Here is a 24,532-nt window from a genome sequence, read left to right on the forward strand (position 1 = left end):
CACGGGCTCTATGCACGCAGACTTCAGTAGTTGTGGCGCATGGGCTCAGTAGTGGTGGCTCGCAGGCTTAGTTGCTCCGCGGCATGTGGGATTTTCCCGGACCAGGGAGCAAACCCATGTCGTCAGCATTGGCAGGCGGATTGATTTTTTGTTTTTAAACATCTTTGTTGGAGTATAATTGCTTTACAGTGGTGTGTTAGTTTCTGCTGTGTAACAGAGTGAATCAGCTATATGCATACCTGTATACCCATATCCCCTCCCTCTTGCATTTCCCTCCCACCCTCCTGATCCCACCCCTCTAGGTGGTCGCAAGGCACTGAGCTGAACTCCCTGTGCTATGCAGCTGCTTCCCACTAGCTAGCTATTTTACATTTGGTATTGTATATATGTCAATGCTACTCTCTTATTTCGTCCCAGCTTACCTTTCCCCCTCCCCGTGTCCTCAAGTTCATTCTCTATCTGCGTCTTTATTCTTGCCCTGCCTGTAGGTTCATGAGAACCTTTTTATAAAATAGATTCCATATATATGTGGTAGCGTATGGTATTTGTTTTTTTCTTTCTGACTTACTTCACTCTGTATGACAAACTCTAGATATATCCACCCCACCGCACTACAAATAGGTCAGTTTCATTTCTTTTATGGCTGAGTAATATTCTTTTGTATGTATGTGCCACATCTCCGTTATCTATTCGTTGGTAGATGGACACTTAGGTGGTTTCCATGTCCTGGCTATTGTAAGTAGTGCTGGCAGGCGGATTGTGACCCACTGAGCCACCAGGGAAGTCCCCAGAGACTATTTCTTAAGGGAGGCCCTCCTCAAGCCCCATCAGTCTCTTCCCTGCTGACAGAGACTCCCACGGAGTTACTGGAGCCCACTTGCGTTTCTCCATACCCTCGGTAGAGGACGTGGCAGTGACCAGGTGTCGGAGGAGAACCGGGAGCCGCCGCTGCTGCAGCAAAGAAAATCAGAAGTGATCAGTCACTTCTGCTGTGCACAGTCTCCTGCCAGCATCTCCCTCTCTCAAGTCTCTCCCAGTTTCTGGCTGAAGACCTTTAATCTACTTGACAACCCAAACACAGCCTTGGCCCATCACCTCTAGGAGTCCCTAGAGAAGGGACACTGGCTGCAAGAGCAATTCCTAGAGCCTACGGCTGCAGCCGATGAGGAAGTCTCTTGACCGTTTCCAGGGAAAACGGTAGAGCCCGAGAGTCATCGCGCTCATGATCCTCTCCATCTCTCCCTTCCACAACAGAGAAAACATTTCTTGCAGCCTGTCACTTCTGAGGCTTTCATGCAAATGCCTGTCAAGGCTTGGAAGAGAATACTCTCATCTAACTTGGTTAAGAACCCCTCCCACGTTGGGCTCTGCTCCTGGGCCCCATTTATACTGCCTGTCTCAGCCACACTGAACTCTAGCCCTCGGATACTTGTATCTAGAGTAGAACAAGGCCGAATACTGAGGCAGAGTGATCCGGAGACTCAGAACCGGGTTCTGGGTACCAAGTCTCGGCTCACATCAACCCAGCCTCCTGGGACACCATCTCCTCAGCCCTCCAGTCTCACTAGCACTTCATCACCCCCCTTGGTTCTTCCGGCCTTCCCACGAAGAGGGCACCACCCTCTCCCCTAGTACTCAGCAGCTCCGTATGGGATGTGTCTGAGGGGACCCGTATATAGATGTCGTCTACATGAGAGCACAGAGGTGCCTGGGTTTGAAGGTGCGGTTCCAGAGTGGCCCTCTTCCTCAGACTGCTCCATTTACCATCTGCCAACAAAAAATGCCCTTGTCTTTTGCTAAGGGGCCAATCAGGAAAGGGTGTGAATGGAAGCATCCTGTAGCCCAAGGCGTTAGGCTCCCTTTATAAAGATCAGGAGCTTCCTGCACACTAGTCCAGGGATGAGCTTTCTCTCATCCTCAGCAGTGAGCACGGTGGGATCCTGAAGGTGTCTCAGGTCACTGGTATCACGTACATCTGGGAAAGCACTCAGGTGTACGTACTGGGCAAGACCCACAGACACACGTGGCAGCCCGGTGAGGTTGTGTGTACCCCACGCCTCTTGCACAGATGCCCGGTCTGGGTGTACCTCGTGCACTGCCCAGCCAGGGAACAGAGCACAGGTTTCAGTAGATATAGAGGATCTGGTAAGACATCCTCTCTCAGGCCACCAAAGAGAATGGTATCTGGTGAAGAACCGGCAGGGAAGTTTCTCTGAGGGGAGCATGTTTCCACAGTTAAACTGCCGTGGAATCTGTGGAATTCCGGTGAGGTCATATAAGGAACTGTCGACTTGAGGGGCAGGCTTGAGGAGGAGGGGCAGTTCTGTGGAGGAGAGCAGGGTGGAGGCAGAGGCACTCTGCCTGGCCCCTCACACCTGGGCCTCCCCACCCATGCCCTGCTGTAGTCGACACCCCACGTGGGGCGTGCCGGTGGGCTGGAACAGCCCCAGGGGCCACGGGAGGGCAAGAGAGACCCACATCCTGAGATTGGCTTGAGAGGCAAAATGAACGTTGAAAGAGACAGCTAGGTTGTACGGCCCTGACCCTAAGAGGCAGAGATTTGTGTGGACTGGGGAATCAGGGAAGGCTCCTCGGCAGTGGGCCTGAAGGACAAGTGACGTTTGGACCCATGGGGAGGAGAGGGAAGGCATTCCAGCTTGGAAGAGTAAAAGCAAAGACACACTCTTCTCGACCTTGTCCTGCCCCAAATATAAGTTCATAGCACCCTGCCATTTTCATGCCTGAGGCCTCAAGAAGACCCAGAGGTGAAGGGGCCTGCCCAGTGTTACACAGGTAGTGGAGAGGTGTTGTGCTCGATGGTTAGGTTCAGGTTGGGGCCCCGGATTTACAGCTGATAGGAACGTGAGGACAAGCTCATGCCGTTTGAAACATTTCCAAGTGTTGACTGAGAGAGACGTCAAAGGTGCAAAATGGGGGTGCTGAATGACCTCACCAAGTGGGAATGGTGGGCCCATTTTAATACGAAATTCGAAGCGAGTTCTTGACACAAGGACATCACAGGAAATGGCAGCATAGTCATGACACTCCCCTCTCCCCTAGAAGTAAAAATCACTAGAGTCCTCTCTCTCTCCTCGTGAAAGGATGAGATAAAGGGCTCAGCAGCAGCCCCCGTGAAAGATGTGGTCAACACCGCGAAGAGGTGTCACTGAGACGGTTTGGTCCGACTCGGAGAAGGAAAGAGACAACTCTGCCCTTGGCCTGGTCAGGCCCACAGGAGGGAACCCCATTTGGGGCAGCCGTTGAAAGTGTGGCAGTGTGAGAGAACCTTCTTCAGGAGGGGACTCCCTGTTGCCGACCTTGCAAAAGCCCGCACGGCACATTCGTTTACTGGGCCTGTTGCACAGGGGGTTTGCCCGGGAGGTAGAGACTGCTTGGACTACCATTTTAGAGGTCGGGCCACCCTGGTTGAGAAGCACAGCACCTTGTTCTCCTAAAGTGCTTGAATCAGCGGGTGCCCGTTAGGACAGACAAAGTCAGGCCTCATTGGAGCAGACTGCCTTTGGGAGTGGTAGAAGGTGAAGTGTGAAGGGGAATGCTCTGGAGGAGGTTTGTCGTGGCAGGTGGGCCAGCATGAGACCATTCAGATTCTCCAAGGCTCCAGAGATGACTTGGCTGGGAGCATCCCTGTGATGTGGTGCGGGGACTCCAACCTTAACAGGACCTGGCTGGGCATCTGGGGGAGGCCGAATAAACGGTTTCTTAACTTAGGAGAGTGAGAGACTCACCTGGGGAGTTCCGCAAAAGCACTTAAAAAGACTTGTACATGGATTCTTGAGACAACCCTCAGAAAACTTATCTAGATGTGGAGTAGGGCTCAGGAAGCTGCAACTTTGTGTGTGTGTGTGTGTGGTACGTGGGCCTCTCACTGTTGTGGCCTCTCCCGTTGCGAAGCACAGGCTCCGGACGCGCAGGCTCAGCGGCCGTGGCTCACGGGCCCAGCCACCCCGCGGCATGTGGGATCTTCCCGGACCGGGGCATGAACCCGTGTCCCCTGCATCGGCAGGCGGACTCTCAACCGCCGCGCCACTAGGGAAGCCCCAAGCTGCACTTTTAATAAGCTTCCTGGGCAGTCCCACCACACTGGTCCATGGATAGAGTGACCAAATTATTGTGTCTTCTGGGTTGCTTTGGGGAGTCAAAGTGGGCAATATTTAAAACTGCAGGAGGCATACATATGAACAGGGAATATTGAAGGCAAACAGAGGGGTATAATTATTCTATGCATGAATCAGATTTGAGAAAAGCTAGCCTGGTGGTTAAAGAACACAACCCTTAGGACAGACAGCTCAGATTCTGTCCTACTTACTTGTGTCGTTTTGACCAAGTTCTTTTCTCCTTCTGACTGTTTCTTCATATGGAAAAGAGCTATGGCTGTACATTTAGCACAATATTCTCTTTTGGCAAATTTGCTCTGGGTCCATTTCTGTTCTCTTCAACTTAATCCTTTCCAGTGTGCAAGCATTTTTAAGTCGTCTGATGAAGTATTACATTTGACTTTCAACTGTTCATTACTTTGGGCAAAGCTTCTATAGTGCTGCACAGACTAGAACCTATGCAGAGATAGTGAGAGGATGCTATAAACTTATCCTGCCGGTTTATAAAAAAGTTTAATCTTTTCTCCTCTTCCTCCACCTGCCACCAAGAGATGAGAAAGAAGGCAGAGCCTGGAAATGCACAGCAAGCAATACTTCTGTGTCAGTTTGACTTTATTCCTCTGCCAGTACTTCCCAGAGACATTTCACCAAAAGTGCCTAAGCTTGCCATGGCCCTTGTGAACAAAAGTTCTCTCTATTGCTAGTCACATCCCTTTATCCTTCTCCCGGGGGCTTAATGGATGTTTGGGGGCAGGAAATAAAATTTAATACAGTGAAGTGTATATTCTTATTTAGTTGGGTTGGGGTGAGGCTTGGTCATTGGTAGTTTTTCAAATGTCCCCAGATGATTCTAATGTACAGCTAGGTTTGAGAATCACAGTTATAAATGAAGCACTTTGGGAATTGCAAAGGCATTGCAGAAATCAAAAGTGGCTATTGGTATTCCTTCACTCTTCCTGCATTTTCTTTCCTGCCTGCATCAGGACTGTTGTACAAGTGCTGATCATTTTCTTTTCAGCCCTTTTCGCTGTTTGCCTAGACCCTTCATCCCTCTTTCTAACCTGACACCCTCCCTACCTCCTTCTTGTCTTTCAGCCTGCAGTCCATCAACTGTTTGGGATTTATCCTAAACTTGGTGGGAAGCCATTGCAGGGTATAAAGAGAGAAGTGGGGTTGGCAGAGATGCCTTTTTCAGACACCATACGGGCTAGTGTAAGAGAATGGCTAGGAGGGGGCAGGACTGGATTTGGGGAGACTCATTAGGAGACTGGCTTTGTGCACAGTGGTGGCCTTGGAGATAGAGTAAAGCAGGCAGGTTAGAGTCGAATTTGGAAGGTTTGTGATGGCTTGGAGGTGAATAGTAGTTAGTGATGAATTGGATGTGGGGAATGTGGGTTAAGGGTGTGTAATTGTTAAATGGAGGTGCTACTTACTGAAATGGGAAAAATTTTCTCCTCACATATTGGCGTGATAAACACTTTCTCACCCTTTAGACCTTGAATCAGAGATTCTTTCTTGTTTAATTTTATTTTATTTCATTTTTATTTGGGCTGCGATGCCAGCTTGCAGAATCTCAGTTCCCCAACGAGGGATTGAACCCTGGCCCCCTGAAGTGGAGGCACGGGGTCCTAACCACTAGACCACCGGACCACCGGGGAATTCCCAGCAGAGATTTTTTTCTTTCTTTTCTTTCTTTTTTTAATATAAGTTTTAATTAATTGATTATTTATTTATTTTTGGTTGCGTTGGGTCTTCGTTGCCACGCGTGTGCTTTCTGTAGTTGTGGCGAGCAGGGGCTGCTCTTCATTGCGGTGCACGGGCTTCTCAGTGCAGTGGCTTCTCATGTTGTGGAGCACGGGTTCTATGCGCGTGGACTTCAGTAGTCGTGGCGCATGGGCTCGGTAGTGGTGGCTCGCGGGCTTAGTTGCTCTGCGGCATGTGGGATCTTCCCAGACCAGGGAGCAAACCCATGTCCCCTGCCTTGGCAGGCAGCTTCCTTTTTTGTTTTTGTTTTTAAACATCTCTATTGGAATATAATTGCTTTACAACGGTGTGTCAGTTTCTGCTGTATAACAAAGTGAATCAGCTATATGCATGCCTATATCCCCATATCCCCTCCCTCTTGCATCTCCCTCCCACCCGCCTGATCCCACCCCTCTAGGTGGTCACAAGGCACTGATCTGATCTCCCTGTGCTGTGCAGCTGCTTCCCACTAGCTAGCTGTTTTACATTTGGTATTGTATATATGTCAATGCTACTGTTTTACTTCGTCCCAGCTTACCCTTCCCCCTCTCCGTGTCCTCAAGTCCATTCTCTACGTCTGCGTCTTTATTCCTGCCCTGCCCCTGGGTTCAACAGAACCTTTTTTTTTCTTTTTAAGATTCCATATACATGTGTTAGCATACGATATTAGTTTTTCTTTTTCTGACTTACTTCACTCTGTATGACAGACTCTGGGTCTATCCACCTCACTACAAATAACTCAGTTTCATTTCCTTTTATGGTGGAGTAAGAGTCCGTTGTATATATGTGCCACATCTTCTTTATCTGTTCGTCTCTCGATGGACACTTCGGTTGCTTCCCTGTCCTGGCCACCGTAAATAGTGTTGGCAGGCGGATTCTGTACCACTGCACCACCAGGGTAGTCCCCAGAGTTTATTTCTTAAGGGAGGCCCTCCTCAAGCCGCATCCGTCTCTTTCCTGCTGACGTAGACTCCCACAGCCTTACATAACTGCTCCTTCCTAGCACCATACACAGTTTGAATTTCTCACATATTTTTAAGTGCCTTTTCTATAACCCTCTGTTCTCCTGAACCTTTCCCTCCTGCCTCATCATTTTATCTCTAGTGCCTACCAGTGCTTGGCATATCTTAGGGGCTCAGTAAGTGTCTGTTGAATCCATAATTGGAGACAGAGGACAAGGCTTAGGAAGGAAGATCAAGGCTTTGTTTACTACATGTTGAGTAGAAGATGCCCTTAAGTCATCCGAGTGGGCATGTGTTTTGCACAGTTGGTGTGAGGTTGGGATGCCTTTGGAGATGATCATCGCTAATATTTTAAACCATGGGAGTGAATAAATTTGTGAGGGAGGATGTGTGAAATTAGAAGGGAAGAGGGTCCTCGGCTAAGGTGCACCCTCAACATGTGAGGGGAGGAGGTGAAACCAGCAAAAGAGACTGAAAAGCAGGGGTAGGGAGATAAACTGGAAGAGTGTGTGGTCGACGAACCCAGGGAAGAGAGAGATCAAGGAAGAGGGGAGGCTCAACCATGCCATGTGCTCCCAGCCAAACAAGATTGAGGACAGACAGGTCATTGTCTCGTAGGTTGAGCAACTTCGAGATAATTGGTGACTTTAATCAGAGCAGTTTTGGGAGAGTGGCGGTGGGGGAGGCCAGGCCGGAGTAGGCTGAGGAGTAAAAAGTTAGTACCTCTGAGAAGAGCATCCTTGGCAAGCTTTGTGGTTTTTAGAGGGGACCATGTTTGCTTAGAATAAATAAAGTAACAGTTATCTCTGGGACATGGGATTTTGATTTTCTTCGTTTTACTCCTGTTGCTCTACCTTCAAATTATCTTTAGAATGTGACCACTTCTCACTACCTCCCCTACTATCTCTCCGTCCTGAGCCACCATCATCTCTGACATCGGTGACTGAAGAGCCTTCTTCTAACTGATCTGCCTGTGTCTACCGTGGCCCCCACAGTCTGTTTTTCATCCAGCAGTCACCGTGATCATGGGGAATGTGATCAGTCATGCCACTCCTCTCCTTAAAAGCCTTCACTGGCTCCTATCGTGAAGAGCTAACAAAGCCCGCAGAGCGTTGTTCAAGGCCATTCAGGGTCTGAGGACGAGATGGAAAAGAGATGAGGTGTGCCTTGGGGTGTACCATGCCAGAAGGCAGACTGGGACTGATGCGTGCCAGGGAGTCATTCTGAATTTGATATAGACTGCTGTAGCAACGAGCAATGCCTAGATCTGTCTAGAGGGTACCGGGTTGTCTGTCACTGCAATGTTCCTGTATAGGTTGATGCCCACTGATCGGTGATATGATAGAGGGGGGCTGATATAAAGGATGCTCTTAAGATATTGTGATTCGGGCTTCCCTGGTGGCGTAGTGGTTGAGAATCCGCCTGCCAATGCAGGGGACACGGGTTCGTGCCCCGGTCCGGGAAGATCCCACATGCCACAGAGCGGCTGGGCCCGTGAGCCATGGCCACTGAGCCTGCGCGTCCGGAGCCTGTGCTCCGCAACGGGAGAGGCCACAACAGTGAGAAGCCCGCGTACCACCGAAAACAAAAAAAAAAAGATATTGTGATTCTACACTACTTTTACGATTCTTTCCCAGACCTCGGAGCTCCTGGTTCGTGAGCTGCAGAGCTCCTTGGAGGTCTGCTCTGACATGTTTCATTCGTTGACATGTGCTGCTCATTTTTCAGGTACAAAACAAAGAATCGCTTTGCACAAAGCCCGAAGGGATACACTGAAAGAGTTATCGGAAAAGAATAATACATAGGTATGTATTTGCATTGACTTTCTCCAAATATTTGAGACAGGGTAGCTGGTTAGTGGCTGCTTTCTTGTGCTCGAGCCCTTACAATGTGATCACCTTGGAATGTCATAGGGATTGGAGCCTGTCGGAGCCTGTCTGTCTCTGCCCATGGCCCCTAGTTTCTTCTTGTCATGGCTTTAGATACTGTGTAAGGCCCTTGTCTAGGCGCATGGGCTTCGGTAGTTGCAGCACGTGGGCTCAGTAGTTGTGGTGCACGGGCGTAGTTGCTTCGCGGCATGTTGGATCTTCCCGGACCAGGGCTCGAACCCGTGTCACCTGCTTTGGCAGGTGGGTTCTTAACCACTGCGCCACCAGGGAAGCCCTACCTGTCATTATTAACTCAATGTATTAACTCAGTTTTGGCTCTAATTAGTGCAGTTGTTATTTTTTGTTTTGTTTTGTTTTGTTTTGTTTTGTTTGTTATGCGGGCCTCTCACTGCTGTGGCCTCTCCCATTGCGGAGCACAGGCTCCGGACACGCATGCCCAGCGGCCATAGCTCACGGGCCTAGCCGCTCTGCGGCACGTGGGATCCTCCCGGACCGGGGCACGAACCCGCGTCCCCTGCATCGGCAGGCAGACCCTCAACCACTGCACCACCAGGGAAGCCCCAGTGCAGGTTCTTTTATCATTAATGAACTGGGGGAAGATGGGGTGGTTGTCTAAGTAGCCTGAAGCGATTAGAGAGGAAGTCCCTGAGGAACAGGGGAGGAGGTGTGCCCACATCCAGAGCAGTCTAGCCATTGGAGGTCTATGGCCCATTAAGTAGCCTGAGATTGTGGGCTCTGTCGAAATAGGTCCAAAGATCATTTGTGATCTAGGCATGTTCTCTTCTTGGGCATGTGAACCAGAATTCCCTGAAAGATCCCCAGGTGGTACTCAGTGGGTCAGGATGTGGATGGAGGTGAGCTACACAGAGGGAACCAAGTAGGTCCACCCTCCCGCAGCCAGAGCCACCCACTGTCTTCCTCCAGTGCTGAGCCAAGCCACCTGGGTTTCCTCAGGCCACTGCCAACTGGTCTTCCTTGAGTATTCGGTGTGTAAACTGTGGGGTCCCCCACCAAACCCCAGTATTGGGAGCCTGCACCACAGACCCCACCACGAAGAAGGACACTCGTGCTGATTCCGCTTCTAAAGCATTTATTTTCAGGAAGTGTTTGTGCTCGCATTCAAGGAAACTTTGTGTGGTCTCTGTGGCTGTCAAAGTGACATCTGGCAGGAATCACTGGATCACCAAAGCCAAACAATGAGCACAGGGAAGGCAGAAATAACTGTGAGGCCTGGGCCCATGTGGCAGCAAGAGTTTGAGAATGACCGCTTAGGTGACAAAATGGGATTCCCACGAACTGCAGCTCTGGTTAGTTTCTGGTCTGGAGCCAGGTCCTGTCTCTGATGCAGACGTGGGAGGACGGAACGGCAAGAGCTGCCCAGCTACTCATCTGGGAACTCGTCCTCCAAGGGACTCTGTCCCTCGTTCTCCTCCCGTACCTGGAGGAGGCAGTCAGCGGGCAGCACCTCTCACAGCACCCCTGCGTACACGTGCACAGACCACCTGCTCAGAGCTACTCTTTTGCCCAGCCCAGCATACCTGTTCCACCTGTCTGAAGACCCGCCGCACGTTTCCTCGAAGCACACCCCAGAGCTCTTCCTCACTCCAGCCACGCCCCAGCAACTCCTCTGTCAGTACCGGGTATATGAACACGTCCTCCAGCGCCTGTGGGAACCTGTGTGGCCGCCAGCCAGGCAGCTATAGGGCCTCAGACCTGTTCCCTGGTCCTGAGTCAGAACCAAAGCCCCATGTGTCCAGGGTCCACTGAACCCCAGCCCTGGTCAGATATGGAAAATGGAGACTTGGAGAGAGTAAATGATTCACTCCTGCTCTTCATCCTTCAGAGGAAGACCCCCAAAGCGCCTCAACTATTCACCCAAAGTCATTGAATTGTATTGTTAAGATATATGCCTTTCACTGAATGCAATTTTTGCCTTCACTTACAAAGAGAAGAAAAGCTCTTTAAGAACTGGGTTGACCCCCCTGCATGCACAGACCCAACTGCAGGCAGAGAAGATGGTCAGCCCAGCCCAGACCTTGCTAAGAGTCTGCTCAGAGGCCGTGGGTCTGCTGGCACTGGATGGGTGCAGATGCTGGGCAGATGAGCTCTGTGTGGTGTTTTCGACAAATATGATGACCTAGAGGAGGGTCAAACAGACGGGAGAGCCCAGGAAGCAGACCCTGGGAGAGGGGAGATACCAGTTGGGCCAGCACACCTGAGGCTATGGTCCAGGCCATGAGGACCACGGTGTGGTGGGCACGGTGGCTGTGAAAGCCCCACTGCTACCCAGCCAGCCCGAGACAAGCCACGGGGAAGCCCTCACCGGCCAGCCCCGTCATAATCTCCACCAGTCCCGATGAACTTGCATCCAGTGACTGCCCTGATGTGGTTGAAGTGATCTGAAGAATGGAAAGTCAGCAGTGTGGGGCTTCCAGGGCAGGGGTGGTGGTGGTGACTGGCCTCTGTTGATTCCCCTTTTTGCAGCCTGTAGGCCAAACAGGCCAGTTCCTTCATGACCTGGCACCAAGAGTACCAACTGGAGGGCCCTGAGGTTTGATGTGAAGTGAATCCAGCTGGCTCTAGACTGGACTTCAGATTTGGAGTGGACCCCAGAGCCCCCTGTTTGGGCCATTTCCCACCCAAGATTCACCCTGCCTCCCAGTCTCCTTGAGAAGCTGTGGGGGCTCCTTTCCCCGGGTGTGGAGGATGAGAGAGGAACAAGAGTACAAATGCTGAAGAGCCCAGAGACCTAAGGAGCTGTCCAGTCCCTTGGCCAGAGGTAGGGGCAGTGTCCTTTAGGAGCCCCTGCAGAGGCACAGTTGGGCAGCACTGGCTCTGTGTCTGACAGCCTCCCTGATAGCCATCAGTATGGCAGTTTTGATTCCGTGGCTCCAGTTCCACATGGCACCAAGGTGCTGTGTAATGTCCGTTATTGGGTTTTGGGGAGCTGCACCTATTGCCAACAGGTGTGTCAAACCACTGGGGCTCTTCTGAAGTCCTCCCCAGATTTGGAGCCAGCTTCAGCTCCAAATCAGAGTTTTCAGAGAGCCCAGGGTGAGGCTTACCTGCCACAGCGGACACGTTGGCTAACGGGTTGCACTGCAGCACCCGCATGGACAAGGACACCATCACAATGCCACCGTTCTTCTTCTGCAGGGGCGGACCGGTGGACAATTAGCTTGGCCCCCAGCACAGCCACCTGCCTGTTCACTCTGTCGGCCCCTGTGAGGAAGGTGTTCAGCCCTGGCTTTGAGGTCAGAGTCATCTCCTCTCTGGGTTTGTGTGAATGGAGGAGCTGCAGCCCTGATCTGGGTGGTGTCTTGGCCCTGGGTTTCCAGGTTTGGAGGAGTATCTTAGCACCTCGACCCCCACCTAGGGTTCAACAGTTCAGGGGCTATGGACCGGGGATTTTGGGGGCAGAAGATATTTAACCTGGGGTTTGAGGAAATTGAGGGAGAAGAGGCTCAGGTTCAAGGGCTCCTGGTTTGAACCTCTTGCCTTAGGTTTGAGGGCCAGGGCAGTCTCTCACCAGGAGCTGCAGGATACCATCAGGAACATTCCGAGTGTTCTTGCACACACCCCGGGCAGCTGAGTGGGAGCAGATGACAGGTGACTGTGACACTTCTAGGGCTCGCCGTGCCACAGCATCCGAGACATGGGACAAGGCCACCATCGTGCCTAGGCGGTTCATTTCTGCCACCACCTTCTGCAGGGACAGGATGGGGAGAGGGCATCAGGGCTGCATTTATCTTGTGTGCATTTATCAGTAGGGAACAGGCGGGGCTGTACATTCATGTGGGGCAGGGTATGGAACCCGGGTCCTTACCTGGCCAAAGCCGGGCAGCCGACTGACATTGCTGTAGAAGGGGTGGATACCCTTTGTTGAGCTCTGTGCCCTGCAGGATGGCCAGGAGGCAGTCTGCCTGGTGGCCATGACTTGGCTACAAGAGCCTAGAAAGGGATTCTGTCGAACCGTCTACACGTGTAACTCCCTGGTGCAAGAGGAGGGACCCAAACTGGGCTGTGCCTGGCAGTAGGAGGGCCCTTCTGGGGATTCAGTCTTGTTCTGCAAGCCCCCCTTCCCCTCCCCAGCCCAGGTTCAGGGCCAGATCCCAGGGGTAAACTTGCTTTGGGCCCCAGCGTGATCTTGGGCAGATCCCTGCCTCACTGGGCCCTTACCATCTGCACTGTGCTCGCCAGGGCGCATTGCAGGTGTGGGTGAGTGTCACGTAGCGCACACCCAGTGCGTAGAAGGGGTACGCAAGGTGGAGAGGCTACTGTCCAGTGAGTGGCCGCCCTCCACACCAATGAGGCCATCCAACTTCCAGTATTGTTGAAATCTGGGGGCAGGTAGGTCAGATGATCATTTTCAGAGGCAGGGGTAGCTTACTGAAGTCCCTAACACCTACCACCACCAGTCTGTTCACCTTTTTTTGTTTTTGTTTTTTGGCCATGCGAAGCGTGGAGTCTCAACCTCTGGACTACCAGGGAAGTCCCCCGTCTACCTTTAACTGAGGTCACAAGCTCCAGCTCAGAATAGGAGGCACACGTGAGGCAGATGAGGTCAATTTGCTCCAGGGTGAGGCACACAGCATCCCGTTGGTGGGTCTGGCATGGGATGTAGGCTGACGAGAATTGAGGGAATTCCGGCCAGGGCTTGGTTTGGGCTTTGGAACTCCTGGGCTTCTCATCGCCTCCTCAGCTGGCACAGCACTCACTGTGCCCAGAAGTCACATGTAATGCGTTTTCTGTGGTACTTGGATGCCCGTCAGGTTGGCTCACTGAGACCCCTGTAGCCCCCAGCATCCATGGCATGGCACTTTTTAGGTCACTATGGTAACTTAGTTCCAATGTGACTAACCTGTGGTCTCTGAGGCCCCCAAAATACTCCACATTCCCCAGCAGCCATGGTGGCACCTTGTGTGTCCCTTTGGTACCTGGGCACCCAGGAGACCATCTTTCAGCCTGTCCATGAGGGTCCGGCCATGGCTGCAATTGCACAGATGAACATCCTGGAGTCCATTGTGGCGAAACTGCCTCAGGGCCAGGGGTATGTCGCTGTGGCTGGAGGGAGGTCAAGGCAAATGGGTGGGCTCCTTAGGTCTTGGGATCAGGCAGGACACATTGCCTGGCCTGGGGCAGCCTAGAGGTGCCCCACCTCACACTGTCACACAGACTATACTAGGAGCAGCTGAGGCCTGGGCTGAGGGGTTCCCACGAGGGAGGGGATGACAGAGAAGGGGAAGGGCATCCCTAGATGATGGAGAGGACATCCAGGGGTGGTGTGAGGGAGCCTCCCCACTAGCTCTGCATGCTCCGGACCTCCTCTCCTGCCCAGTGCCGGGCTAGGACCCCACCGGCCCCCAGCAGCCCTCACACACTGCAGCCACCCGTCCCCAAGCGGGAAGTCCCGCATCAGGGCCCACGTGCACTCCCGCGGACTTGGGGTGCTGGAGGTGCCTGGCGTGGTGTGCTCCCGGGTTACTGGCTGCAGCAGCAGACCCAGCAGAGGCCGCTGGCTGAGTGCGCGGGGACCTTCGAGGCCCCCGGGCCGCAAGCTGTGCAAGGCCAGGCAGGCAGGCAGGCAGAGGCCGTTCTGAGAGGAGCAGGAGATGGGGTTCTGCCCATCGACACAGGCCACCCAGCGGCACGGCCTCGCGAGGGGGACAGGGTGAAGGAGGGGATAGAGAGTCACAGTATCCTGCGACCCGTGTGCGGAGAGCCGCAATCCGCGAAGCCCAGCAGCCACAGGGTGGCACTTCCCTCCCTGCCCCTGCTCAGAGGCAGGTCCTGCGGGCTCAGCTGGCCTCTGCTGAGAGCCCACTGGCCTCCCATCGCGGGTGCCCTCTGCCCCCGGCCCTCTTCCCACTCCCACTGCTCCGAGGGCGCGCCCTAGGTTGCTCTCCCCCGCCTCTAAACTTCCTGTCAAGCTGGGGTGCTTCTCTCAGGGGGCCACCTTCAGCCCGAGGCCTCCCGGGAGCACACCTCGACCCCATCTGCCTGCAGCAGGCCCCGCCCACGCCGAGGGCTGCGTGCGAGTGTCTCTGTGGCCACAAGTGCTCTGGGCTCCCGGTTTCGCAGTACCGGGCCATTGGGGCTGGTATGGGGGAAGAGATAGTTTCTGGAAATGGTGGGGGGTAACCTTGTGAGCTCTGGATTCAGGAAGGGGCCCTCTGCCCCCAGCCTTCTCTCTCCACCTACCTGACTCCCCAGCCTGCATGACCATTCTCCGGGGACTTCAACCAGCACCTGGGACCTATCAGGAACCTCCCCCACTTCGGTCAGCCAGCCTCAGGAAAGAGCGCCCTCAGGAGTTGCTACACCTCCCCAGGGCCCGAATAGAGGGACTTTGGGGATGTGAACTGAACAAGCTTCTGGGGAGAGTCAGCGACCCTTGTACTCACCAGAGCAGGAACCCAGTCCGTACGGTATTTGAGTGGAAGGAAATGAAGTCATTTCCATGGCAGCAGAGCCCCCAGTGCAGCACCCTTCCTCCCAGAGCTGCTGCTGGCTGTCCTTCTGGCCAGGATCGCTCCTACCTCAGCGTGGAAGGCCCGGCCTCGTGGAGAAGTATAGGTTCTGAGGAGAGATCTGGCACCTGGCTTCTGCTGCTCCACTTGCCTTCTCTCGTGGCCCTTGTGGCTCTAGCTTTCCCAGAAACCTCAAGGGCTAAGTGCCTGTGCTCGCTCAGAGGCCGCACGCCATTCCCCATTTCCAGCCTCAGGCCTCCCCCTAGCTGCCTCCTCTAGGGACCCCTTCCCCCCACCACCTCCCCACACAGTGGGGATGTGCTTTCTCACAGAAGCTCAACCACTGAGATGCTTTAGGGACTGTGCCCAAACTCCTTCATCCCCAGCCTCTCAAGTTTTTGCTCTGATCCCTGGCACCCCCTGGAGCTGTTCCACCTTTGGAACCTTTCCCGGGTGGCAGGAGTGCCTAGCACAGGGGTAGTGACCTAAGTCTGAGCTGTGGTGACCCTAGAAATCTGTTACAGAAAAACATTTTGTTGAGCAGTAGGGGACGCCACTGGGGACAGAAGCGGCTGGGAATAAAGGAGCATGTGAACCTCGGGGCAGGGTGCGTGCTGCTTGACTCTCCATCCTGTTCTTGCTTCGAGGAGCCGGAAATGGGGGGTGGGGGGGCGGGTGGTAACCTTGTGAGCTTTGCCATGGCCCTCTCTTGAGAATGGCTCAGCCAGCAAGATTCTGTGGAGTCCGCCTCCTGGCACCATGCTACAATCGCCGGATTTGGGGTCTGGAACAACGAAGATCTTTGCCCGACTCTTCTGGAGCGTGCTTTCTCTTGGGAGCACGTCTGGGGACTGGCTTCTCTGCTTCGGCCTTTGCTGGCGTGGTCAAAGGAACATCCCCGTAGGCCCGGTAGCCACCAACCAGGCAGTATGTCTCCCCATGCCAGCCCACCTGCTTTTCTCCACACCCTCGGTTGAGGACGTGGTAGTGACCAGCTGTATGAGGAGAAACGGGAGCCGCTGCTGCTGCAAAGAAAATCAAAAGTGATCAGTCCCTTCTGCTGTACACAGTCTCCTGCCAGAATTTCCCTCTCTCAAGTCTCTCCCAGTTTCTGGCTGAAGACTTTAATCTACTTGACATCCCAAACACAGCCTTGGCCCATCACCTCTAGGAGTCCCTAGAGAAGGGACACTGGCTGCAAGAGCAATTCCTAGAGCCTACGGCTGCAGCCGATGAGGAAGTCTCTTGACCGTTTCCAGGGAAAACGGTAGAGCCCGAGAGTCATCGCGCTCGTGATCCTCTCCATCTCTCCCTTCCACAACAGAGAAAACATTTCTTGCAGCCTGTCACTTCTGAGGCTTTCATGCAAATGCCTGTCAAGGCTTGGAAGAGAATACTCTAATCTAACTTGGTTAAGAACCCCTCCCACGTTGGGCTCCGCTCCTGGGCCCCATTTATACTGCCTGTCTCAGCCACACTGAACTCTAGCCCTCGGATACTTGTATCTAGAGTAGAACAAGGCCGAATACTGAGGCAGAAGACTCAGAACCGGGTTCTGGGTACCAAGTCTCGGCTCACATCAACCCAGCCTCCTGGGACACCATCTCCTCAGCCCTCCAGTCTCACTAGCACTTCATCACCCACCCTTGGTTCTTCCGGTCCTCCCATCAATATGGCACCACGCACTCCCCTAGTACTCAGCTGCTCAGTATGGGATGTGTCTGAGGGGAGCGATACAGAAGTCTACATGATAGCACAGCTGTGCCTGAGTTTCAAGGTGTGGTTCAAGAGTGGCCCTCTTCCTGAAACTGCTCCATTTACCATTTGCCAACGAAAATGCACTTGTCTTTTGCTAAGAGGCCAATCAGGAAAGGGTGTGAATGGAAGCATCCTGTAGCCCAAAGGGGAAGGCTCCTTTGATAAAGATCAGAACCTTCCCGCACACTTGTCCAGGGATGACCTTTCACTTGTCCTCAGCAGTGAGCACTGTGGGTCCTTGAAGGTGTCCCAGGTCACTGGTGTTAGTTACAGCTGGGAAAGTGCTCAGGTGTATGGGCTGGGCAAGCCCCACAGGAACATGTGGCAGCCCGGTGAGGTTGTGTGTACACCATGCCTCTTGTACAGATGCCCGGTCTCGGTGTACCTCCTGCACTGCCCAGCCAGGGAACATAGGACAGGTTAGAGTAAATGTAGAAGATCTGGTCATTTATTCTCTCTCAGACAACCAAAGAGATTGGTATCTATTGGAGAACTGGTAGGGAAGTTTCTCTGAGGGCAGCACATTTGCATAGTTACCCTGCCATGGAAACTGTGAGAAGGCCTATGAGGTCATCACTAGCCAGTGAGGTCATATAAGGAACCTGTGAGTTGAGGGGCAGGCTTCAGGAGCAGGGGCGGTTTTGTGGAGGAGAGCAGAGTGGAGGCAGAGGTACTCTGCCTGGCCCCTCACACCTGGGCCTCCCCACCCATGCCCTAGTCTAGAAGACAACCCACGTGGGGTGTGCCAGTGTACTGGCACAGCCCCAGGGACCGCAGGAGGGCAAGAGAGACCCACATCCTGAGATTGGCTTCAGAGGCAAGATTAATACTGTGCTGAGACCTGCACACAACACAGAGGTGTACCCCCATTGTCAGGATGGTTAGATACCAGAGAGGGAGATAAGATGTAGATGCCTATGTCAGTTCCACATATGTCTTGTTAAACTGTTTACAAGTTCAGGGGAGAGAAGGGATCCAGAAATTGCTTGGATTGTCAGTGAAGTCTTCCCAGAGAAGGAGGTGTAAAATAGATTGAGTAGAAAAAAAAAATTAATGTCATAGGTAGATATGAAAGGGAGCAAAGATGCAGAGATAATTAGATCCAGTTATTTTTTTTAAGTCTAGAAACTTAAAGCCAAATTATGGAGGGTATTGAATGTCAATCTTTGAGAGTTTGGCTGTATTGTGTTGACAATGGGTGCCACGGACGGTTTGGAAGAGGGCAAAGGCATAACCCAAGAACCTTGGGAGGTGTAGGAGAGGTTTTAGGGAGGAAGATAGGAAGACATGCTATTCTCCGAAGCAATCATCGTAATCCAGGTGTAAAATAATAAATGGTAAAACTGGAGTAATGGCAACACAGATGGAAGGGAGGAGTATGAGAGACACTATAAAGAAAAACTGTCAGGGCTTGGTCCTTGATTGGATACATTCATTTCTCCATTTAACACAGGGTGTCAGTAACTGTGCTAGTCGCTGGGAATCAAGAAGAACCAAGACAGTCATGATCTGTTCCTCACAGACCATATGGTAAACACCTATCTAAAACTGGATGTGAAATGTGATGAAGGCTATAAGCGAGAGGTACCTGTTGTTATGTGAGCTACGGTAGGGGGATGTGATGACTTGAGTAGGTAAGGGGATACTTTCTTGACAAAGTGACACATGAGAAGAGATGACAAGGATGAGGAGGCATTAATCAGTTGCAAACTAAACAGAAGGACATATCATGCAGAGGGGCAGCATGGGCAATGTGCCGTTGTGAGTATCCAGGCCTGAAAGGAGGCCACTATGGGCTGGATGATTGAGAACGAAAGGAAGGAGGTGCAAGACGAGGCTGCAGAGATCATGCTCCATCCTGCCCAGGGGATGCCCTGCCCTGCAGACTAGCGCACCCAGGGTGCCAGATGAGAAGCTTGCTCTAGAATGCAAGTCAACACACTGTTTCTTTCATCAAGAAAGTCTTGCCTGTTAAACTAAACAGTATATCTAGTGGACATATGAGTTACATTCTGAAGCAAGCTCCTTATCTTACAGAACGACAACAGTTCTGCACCGGAAGCCAGCCTGTGACTCCCCACTTTAGACCACTGTGAGGAGGTTTGTTTTTATCCTAAGAGCAATGGAAAGTCACAGAAGGATTTGAAGAGGAGATGGTGGTGTCTGTGTCATGGAACAGGGATTGGAAGGCAGCCAGAGTCAGCAGAAAGAAGATGAGGAAGTTTGTGTCTGAAACCTTACTTTCTTGGTGAAATAAGAGGTATCCTCTTCAGGTGAGAGAGCAAGGACACACAACAGAGTCTAGTGGGACATGAAAAGAGTGGAGAAAGAGTCATTGTTAACAGCCATAAGTAAGGGAGTAGAAAAAAGAAATGGGGACCACATGTCACTTAGAATAAGACAGCCTATGTTGTTGACATAGCTCTGTGACTGGATCTAACAAACCACATTGCTCTGAAAGCAGGTCCAGAGAAGATGAATGTTAGAGATGAGCAGAATGCATCTGCAGTGAGGTTCCATGGGAAGGTAAAATGGCTTGGCAGTCTGGAGATAATGTCGTGATGGACCAGCAGTCAACTACAGGGCATCAGGGGTAAAATGATAAGCTGTATTCTAGTCAAACTTACACTCACCAGAGCCCAGAAGGAGAAGAGCCCGTGTCTTGTGCTGCCCAGTAGCCATGTCCCTCCCAGCTCAGGTATCGGCAGGGAAGCCCAGGCATCTTGTCTTGGGCCAGGCATGCACCTGGCTTGTCAGAGGGTCCCAGAGGTGCTGTGGGGAGGCAGCTTTTGCTCACCATGTTCAGGGAAGCTAGAACACACCAGATGCTGAAAAGAGAACCAAAGCCACTATTCAGACATAATTAAATGTAAGGAGGGAAGAGATCATCAGGCAAGCCCTGACTGCCAGCCAGAAAATAGGGAAGCTTGAGGAAAACACATTTTAAGTTAATCTGTTACATGATGAATTAATATGATAAAGCTTCCCTGAGCTTCATGTGTGGGCAGTAGCCACAAGGTGCTTGTAATGACTCATATGGAGAATAGACGAGAAAGTTCCAGGAGTCATTAATCAGCACTTCCTGTACCAACACTGTGCTAGGCATAGGGAATATAAGGATGAATGAGACATGGTGCCTGCCTTCAAAGGGCTTATAGTCTACGGAAGGAAAACTATCTTAAAAGATGCTTAATACTGGAGACAGTAAGTATTATGATACAGGGATGTCAGGGAGCAGAGTAGTGAGGCACTAAACAAGCAGGGGAGGAGAGATGAGGGTTAGGGAAAGAATGCCTCCCAGCGAAGCTGGCCCCCAACCTGAGGCTGGGAAACAAGCGGATGTCAGCTCACTGAAGAGCACGCAGAAGAGGAGGGTCTTAAGTAAAGAAGCAGCATCTGTAAAGGCCAGGGCAGGAATGATAGAACATCAGACACTACAAGCTGGTCCACATGCCTAGAGAAGACATTCAGGAAGCAATGTAGCCAGAAGGAAGACAAAAGAGGTAGTCCAATCGTGAAGGAGCTTATATGCCAAGCTAAGGAACACAGATCTGATGCTGAGGACAATGAGAAATATGCAGCTTTCCAGGCGGCAGTTTGATGTATGGAGAGAGTTATCTTTGTTACAAGACATCACCCTGAGGGGGAAGTTAAGCCTGAACAGGAAATAAGATCACCCAGAGAACCTGTGAAATGTCCAAAGGTGTGGACGCTGAGGATGGGAACCTAAAGAACACCTACACTGAAACTGGGTAAGCAAGAGACACCCAAGAGTGAGACTGAGAAGAAGGAAGTCGAGGGGGATAAAAAAATCAAGTGGCTTGATGAAAAACGCAGAAGAGGGAGCTTTAATTAGACAGGAGACGACTACATTTAATGATGCTGGAGACTAAAAAAAATGGATGTAGTGACACAGAAATCACACTGACAAGGATTCCCACTCTCACCACTTACATTCAACATAGTTTTGGAAGTCCCAGCTGCAGCAATCAGAGAAGAAAAAGAAAAGGAATCCAAATTGGAAAGGAAGAAGTAAAACTGTCCTTATTTGCAGATGCCATGATACTACACAAAGAAAATCCCAAAAAGCCACCAGAAAACTACTAGAGCTCAACAATGAATTTGGTCAAATTGCAGGATACAAAATGAACACTCAGAACTCTGTGGAAATTCTATACACTAACAATGAACTATCAGAAAGAGAAATTAAGGAAACAATCCCACTTACCATTGTATCAACAAGAATAAAATACCTAGGAGAAAACCTGCCTAAGGAGGCAAAAGACCTGAACTCCAAAAACTATAAGACACTCATAAAAGAAATTGAAGGTAACACAAACAGATGGAAAGACATTCTATGTTCTTGGATTGGAAGAATCAATACTGTTAACATGACCGTGGTACCCAAGGCAATCTACAGATTCAATGCAATCCTTATCAAAATGCCAATGGCAGTTTTCACAGAAGTAGAACAAAAAATTTTTTGAATGTGTATGGAAGAAACAAAGATGCCGAATAGCTAAAGCAATCTTGAGAAAGAAGAACAGAGCTGGAGGAACCATGCTGTCTGACTCCAGACTATACTACAAAGCTACAGTTATCAAAAGAGTATAGTCCTGGCACAAAAATAGACATATAGATCAATGGAACAGAACAGAAAGCACAGAGGTAAACCCACACACTTATACCAATATACGACAAAGAGGGCAAGATTATGCAATGAATAAAAGACAGTCCCTTCAATAAGTGGTGTTGGGAAAACTGGACAGCTACATGTAAAAGAATGAAATGAGGACATTCGCTAACACCATATACAAAAATAAACTCAAAATGGATTAAAGAGCTAAATGTAAGACTGGATAGTATAAAACTCCTAGAAGACAGCATAGGCAGAACACTCTTTGACATAAACCACAGCAATATTTTTTTGGATCCATCTCTGCAAGTAAAGGAAATAAAAGCAAAAATAAACAAATGAAACTTAAAAGCTTTTGCAAGCAAAGGAAACAATCAACAAAATGAAAAGACAACCTACTGAATGGGAGAAAATATTTGCAATGGATAGGACCAATAAGGGATTACTAGCCAACATATCGAAACAGCTCATAAAACTCAACATCAAAAAAACTAACAACCTGATTAAAACATGGGCAGAAGAACTGAATTGAAATTTTTCCAAAGAGGAAATGCAGATGGCCAACAGGCACATGAAAAGATGCTCGACACTGACAATCATCAAGAAAATGCAAGTCAAAACTACACTGAGGTATCATCTCACTCCTGTCGGAATGGCTTTCATCAAGAAGAGCACAAACAACAAATGTGGGCAAGGAGGTAGAGAAAAGGGAATGCTGGTACAGTTGGTAGGAATGTAAATTGGTGCAGCCACTGTGGAAAATGTATGGAGGGTTCTCAAAAAACTAAAAATAGAACTACCACCTGACCCCACAACTCCACTCCTGGGTATGTATCCGAAAAAAACAAAAACACTAATTTGAAAAGAAGCATGCACCCCAGTGTTCGCAACAGCAGTCTTTACAATTGCCAAGATATGGAAGTAACCTAAGTGTCATCAAGAGATGAATGGATAAAGAAGATGTGGTACATATAACCAATGGCATACTACGCAGCCATAAAAAAAGAAAGTTTGCCATTTGCAGCAAAATAGATGGACTTGGAGGGCATTATGCTAAGTGAAATAAGTCAAACAAAAACAAATACTGTAGGATATCTCCTATATATGGAATCTAAAAAATACACAAAACTACTGAATATAATAAAAAAGAAGGAGACTCACAGATATAGAGAACAAACTCATGGTTGCCAGTGTGGAGGGGGAGGAGGGGGCAATACTGGGTTGGGGAAGTGAGAGAGAGAAACTACTGGGTGTACGATAGGCTCAAGGATGTATTGTACAACACAGGGAATATAGCCAAAATTTTGCAATAACTGTAAATGTAAAAAGTAACCTTTAAAAATTATATAAAATTTTTTTCAAACAAATCATACTGAAAATTGGAAACAATTTAAACGTCCATCAACAGGAAAATACACATATACATTACTGTATTTCCCTACATGGGAATCCTACATAGTGAGGAAAGTACATGAACTACATAGATCTTTACGTGCCAGCATAGATGAACCAAGCAAAGATAACACTAAATAAAGCAAGTAACAAGAGAAAACGTAGTAGAATACTATATGTGGTTTAAGAATACTTAAAAATGTAGCCTAAATAGAAAGACATCCATGGCAGTGATGGAGACCAAGTTCAGAAGAGTGGTTACCCAGGGTCAGCTGGGGAGTGGCTGTGTTTAGGAAAGTGGTTACAGCAGGCTCTTCAACAGGAACGGTAATGGTTCACTTCACACGCTGGCTGGAAGACGGAGGAGTGTCTGCAATGTTATAATGTGAGCACGCTGCATGTAAAAGCCATTGCTGACCACATCTAGGGGATCTGATGCGCAGGAGCTGGTAGTGGGTGGAGGTATCCAGAAGGTGGTGGTAGAAGAGGAACGTTGTACACGTAACGCCTAAGGCCTGACCAGAGGACGACCACTGTTCTAGAAACTGGATACAAATCCAACGTCCTTGGCCAATGTTAAAAGACAAACTGAGGCATATTTTAAATTTTAACACTTTATGTGCATAAAAATAGATTCAATTCAGGCACCACCAAAGCAGAAGTGGTGAGGAGCACTCCAGACACAGGAGCTGCAGAGATTTTTTTATTATAAAAGGGCAGAAACAAAGCAAGGAAATGACTGACTTGCTATAGCTTTAAAGCCTAGTTGGTGGTGTGTGGCTGGTTGTCCTCGGTGGTGTTCGTCACCCTGAGGCATTGACAGGCTTAGATTTTGGTTGGTTTACGTAGGCGGCCGCATCACTAGAGCAACCGCAGGCTAACGGCCTCCTTTGCAGGGTTAATTTACTAACACCAATTGTCTGAGTCCTTCCTCTTCCTCAATCACTTCACTTCCTACGCCTCAGTTTCTCTTCTGTAAAGTGGATATTCAGTAGTAAATTCTGTGTGGAGGTGTCAATACAAAACAAAGTGATTATTAGTAACCACGATCATGTCCTGAATGCATGGAACACGTCACCATTTGCCAACCACCATGTCAAGTCAGCAGAAACTACAGAAACTGAGAGCTCTCCGCAGAAATTCACACACCCGTGCACCAGGTAAGGGACCACAGGCAGACGTTCACTAAGCCTTTCCTGTGTCCCTCACGAAGTGCACGCTCTCTCCTGGGCGGGGCGAGCACAGACATTTGTCGGGAGTTAAACTACTTTTAAAATATGTTGATACAACCAGGTCTCACTTTTGTGTGGATGAGTCAGCGAACGCTTTTTGGAAACCCCAACTTCTCCACACCTCCTACCTTTCGCGCTGCCCTTGTCTTGAAGCTCCCGTCCCTGCTCCTCAGGCCGCGTCCTCTTGGGAGGCGAGGCTGCGTGCGGACGCATGGCGAGCGGGCCCCGCCCCCACGGGCCCGCCCGGAGGCTTAAACCTCAACCCCGCGGGGCGGAGGGCTTTGAGGCCGGCGATGCGGAGGCAGGGGAACGCGGCATAGCGGTTCCGGCCTAGC

At 50.5% G+C, this 24,532-nt stretch overlaps 1 protein-coding gene across 1 annotated transcript; it reads right to left on the reverse strand.

Annotated features, from left to right (window-relative positions):
- Positions 1 to 801: 801 nt before the first annotated feature.
- On the reverse strand, positions 802 to 24,410 carry LOC131765175 (dipeptidase 2-like). Its single transcript, XM_059078636.2, is given in 14 exon segments — positions 802 to 951; positions 10,007 to 10,147; positions 10,248 to 10,383; positions 11,033 to 11,108; positions 11,775 to 11,859; positions 12,239 to 12,415; positions 12,536 to 12,605; positions 12,907 to 12,962; positions 12,965 to 13,030; positions 13,195 to 13,365; positions 13,647 to 13,773; positions 14,100 to 14,363; positions 16,609 to 16,684; positions 24,326 to 24,410. Coding segments are annotated over 14 exon segments (1,680 nt in total).
- Between the last annotated feature and the right edge of the window lie 122 nt (positions 24,411 to 24,532).

This window comes from Kogia breviceps, chromosome 11, assembly GCF_026419965.1.
Source record: "Kogia breviceps isolate mKogBre1 chromosome 11, mKogBre1 haplotype 1, whole genome shotgun sequence".
NCBI classification, from domain to species: Eukaryota; Metazoa; Chordata; class Mammalia; order Artiodactyla; family Physeteridae; genus Kogia; species Kogia breviceps.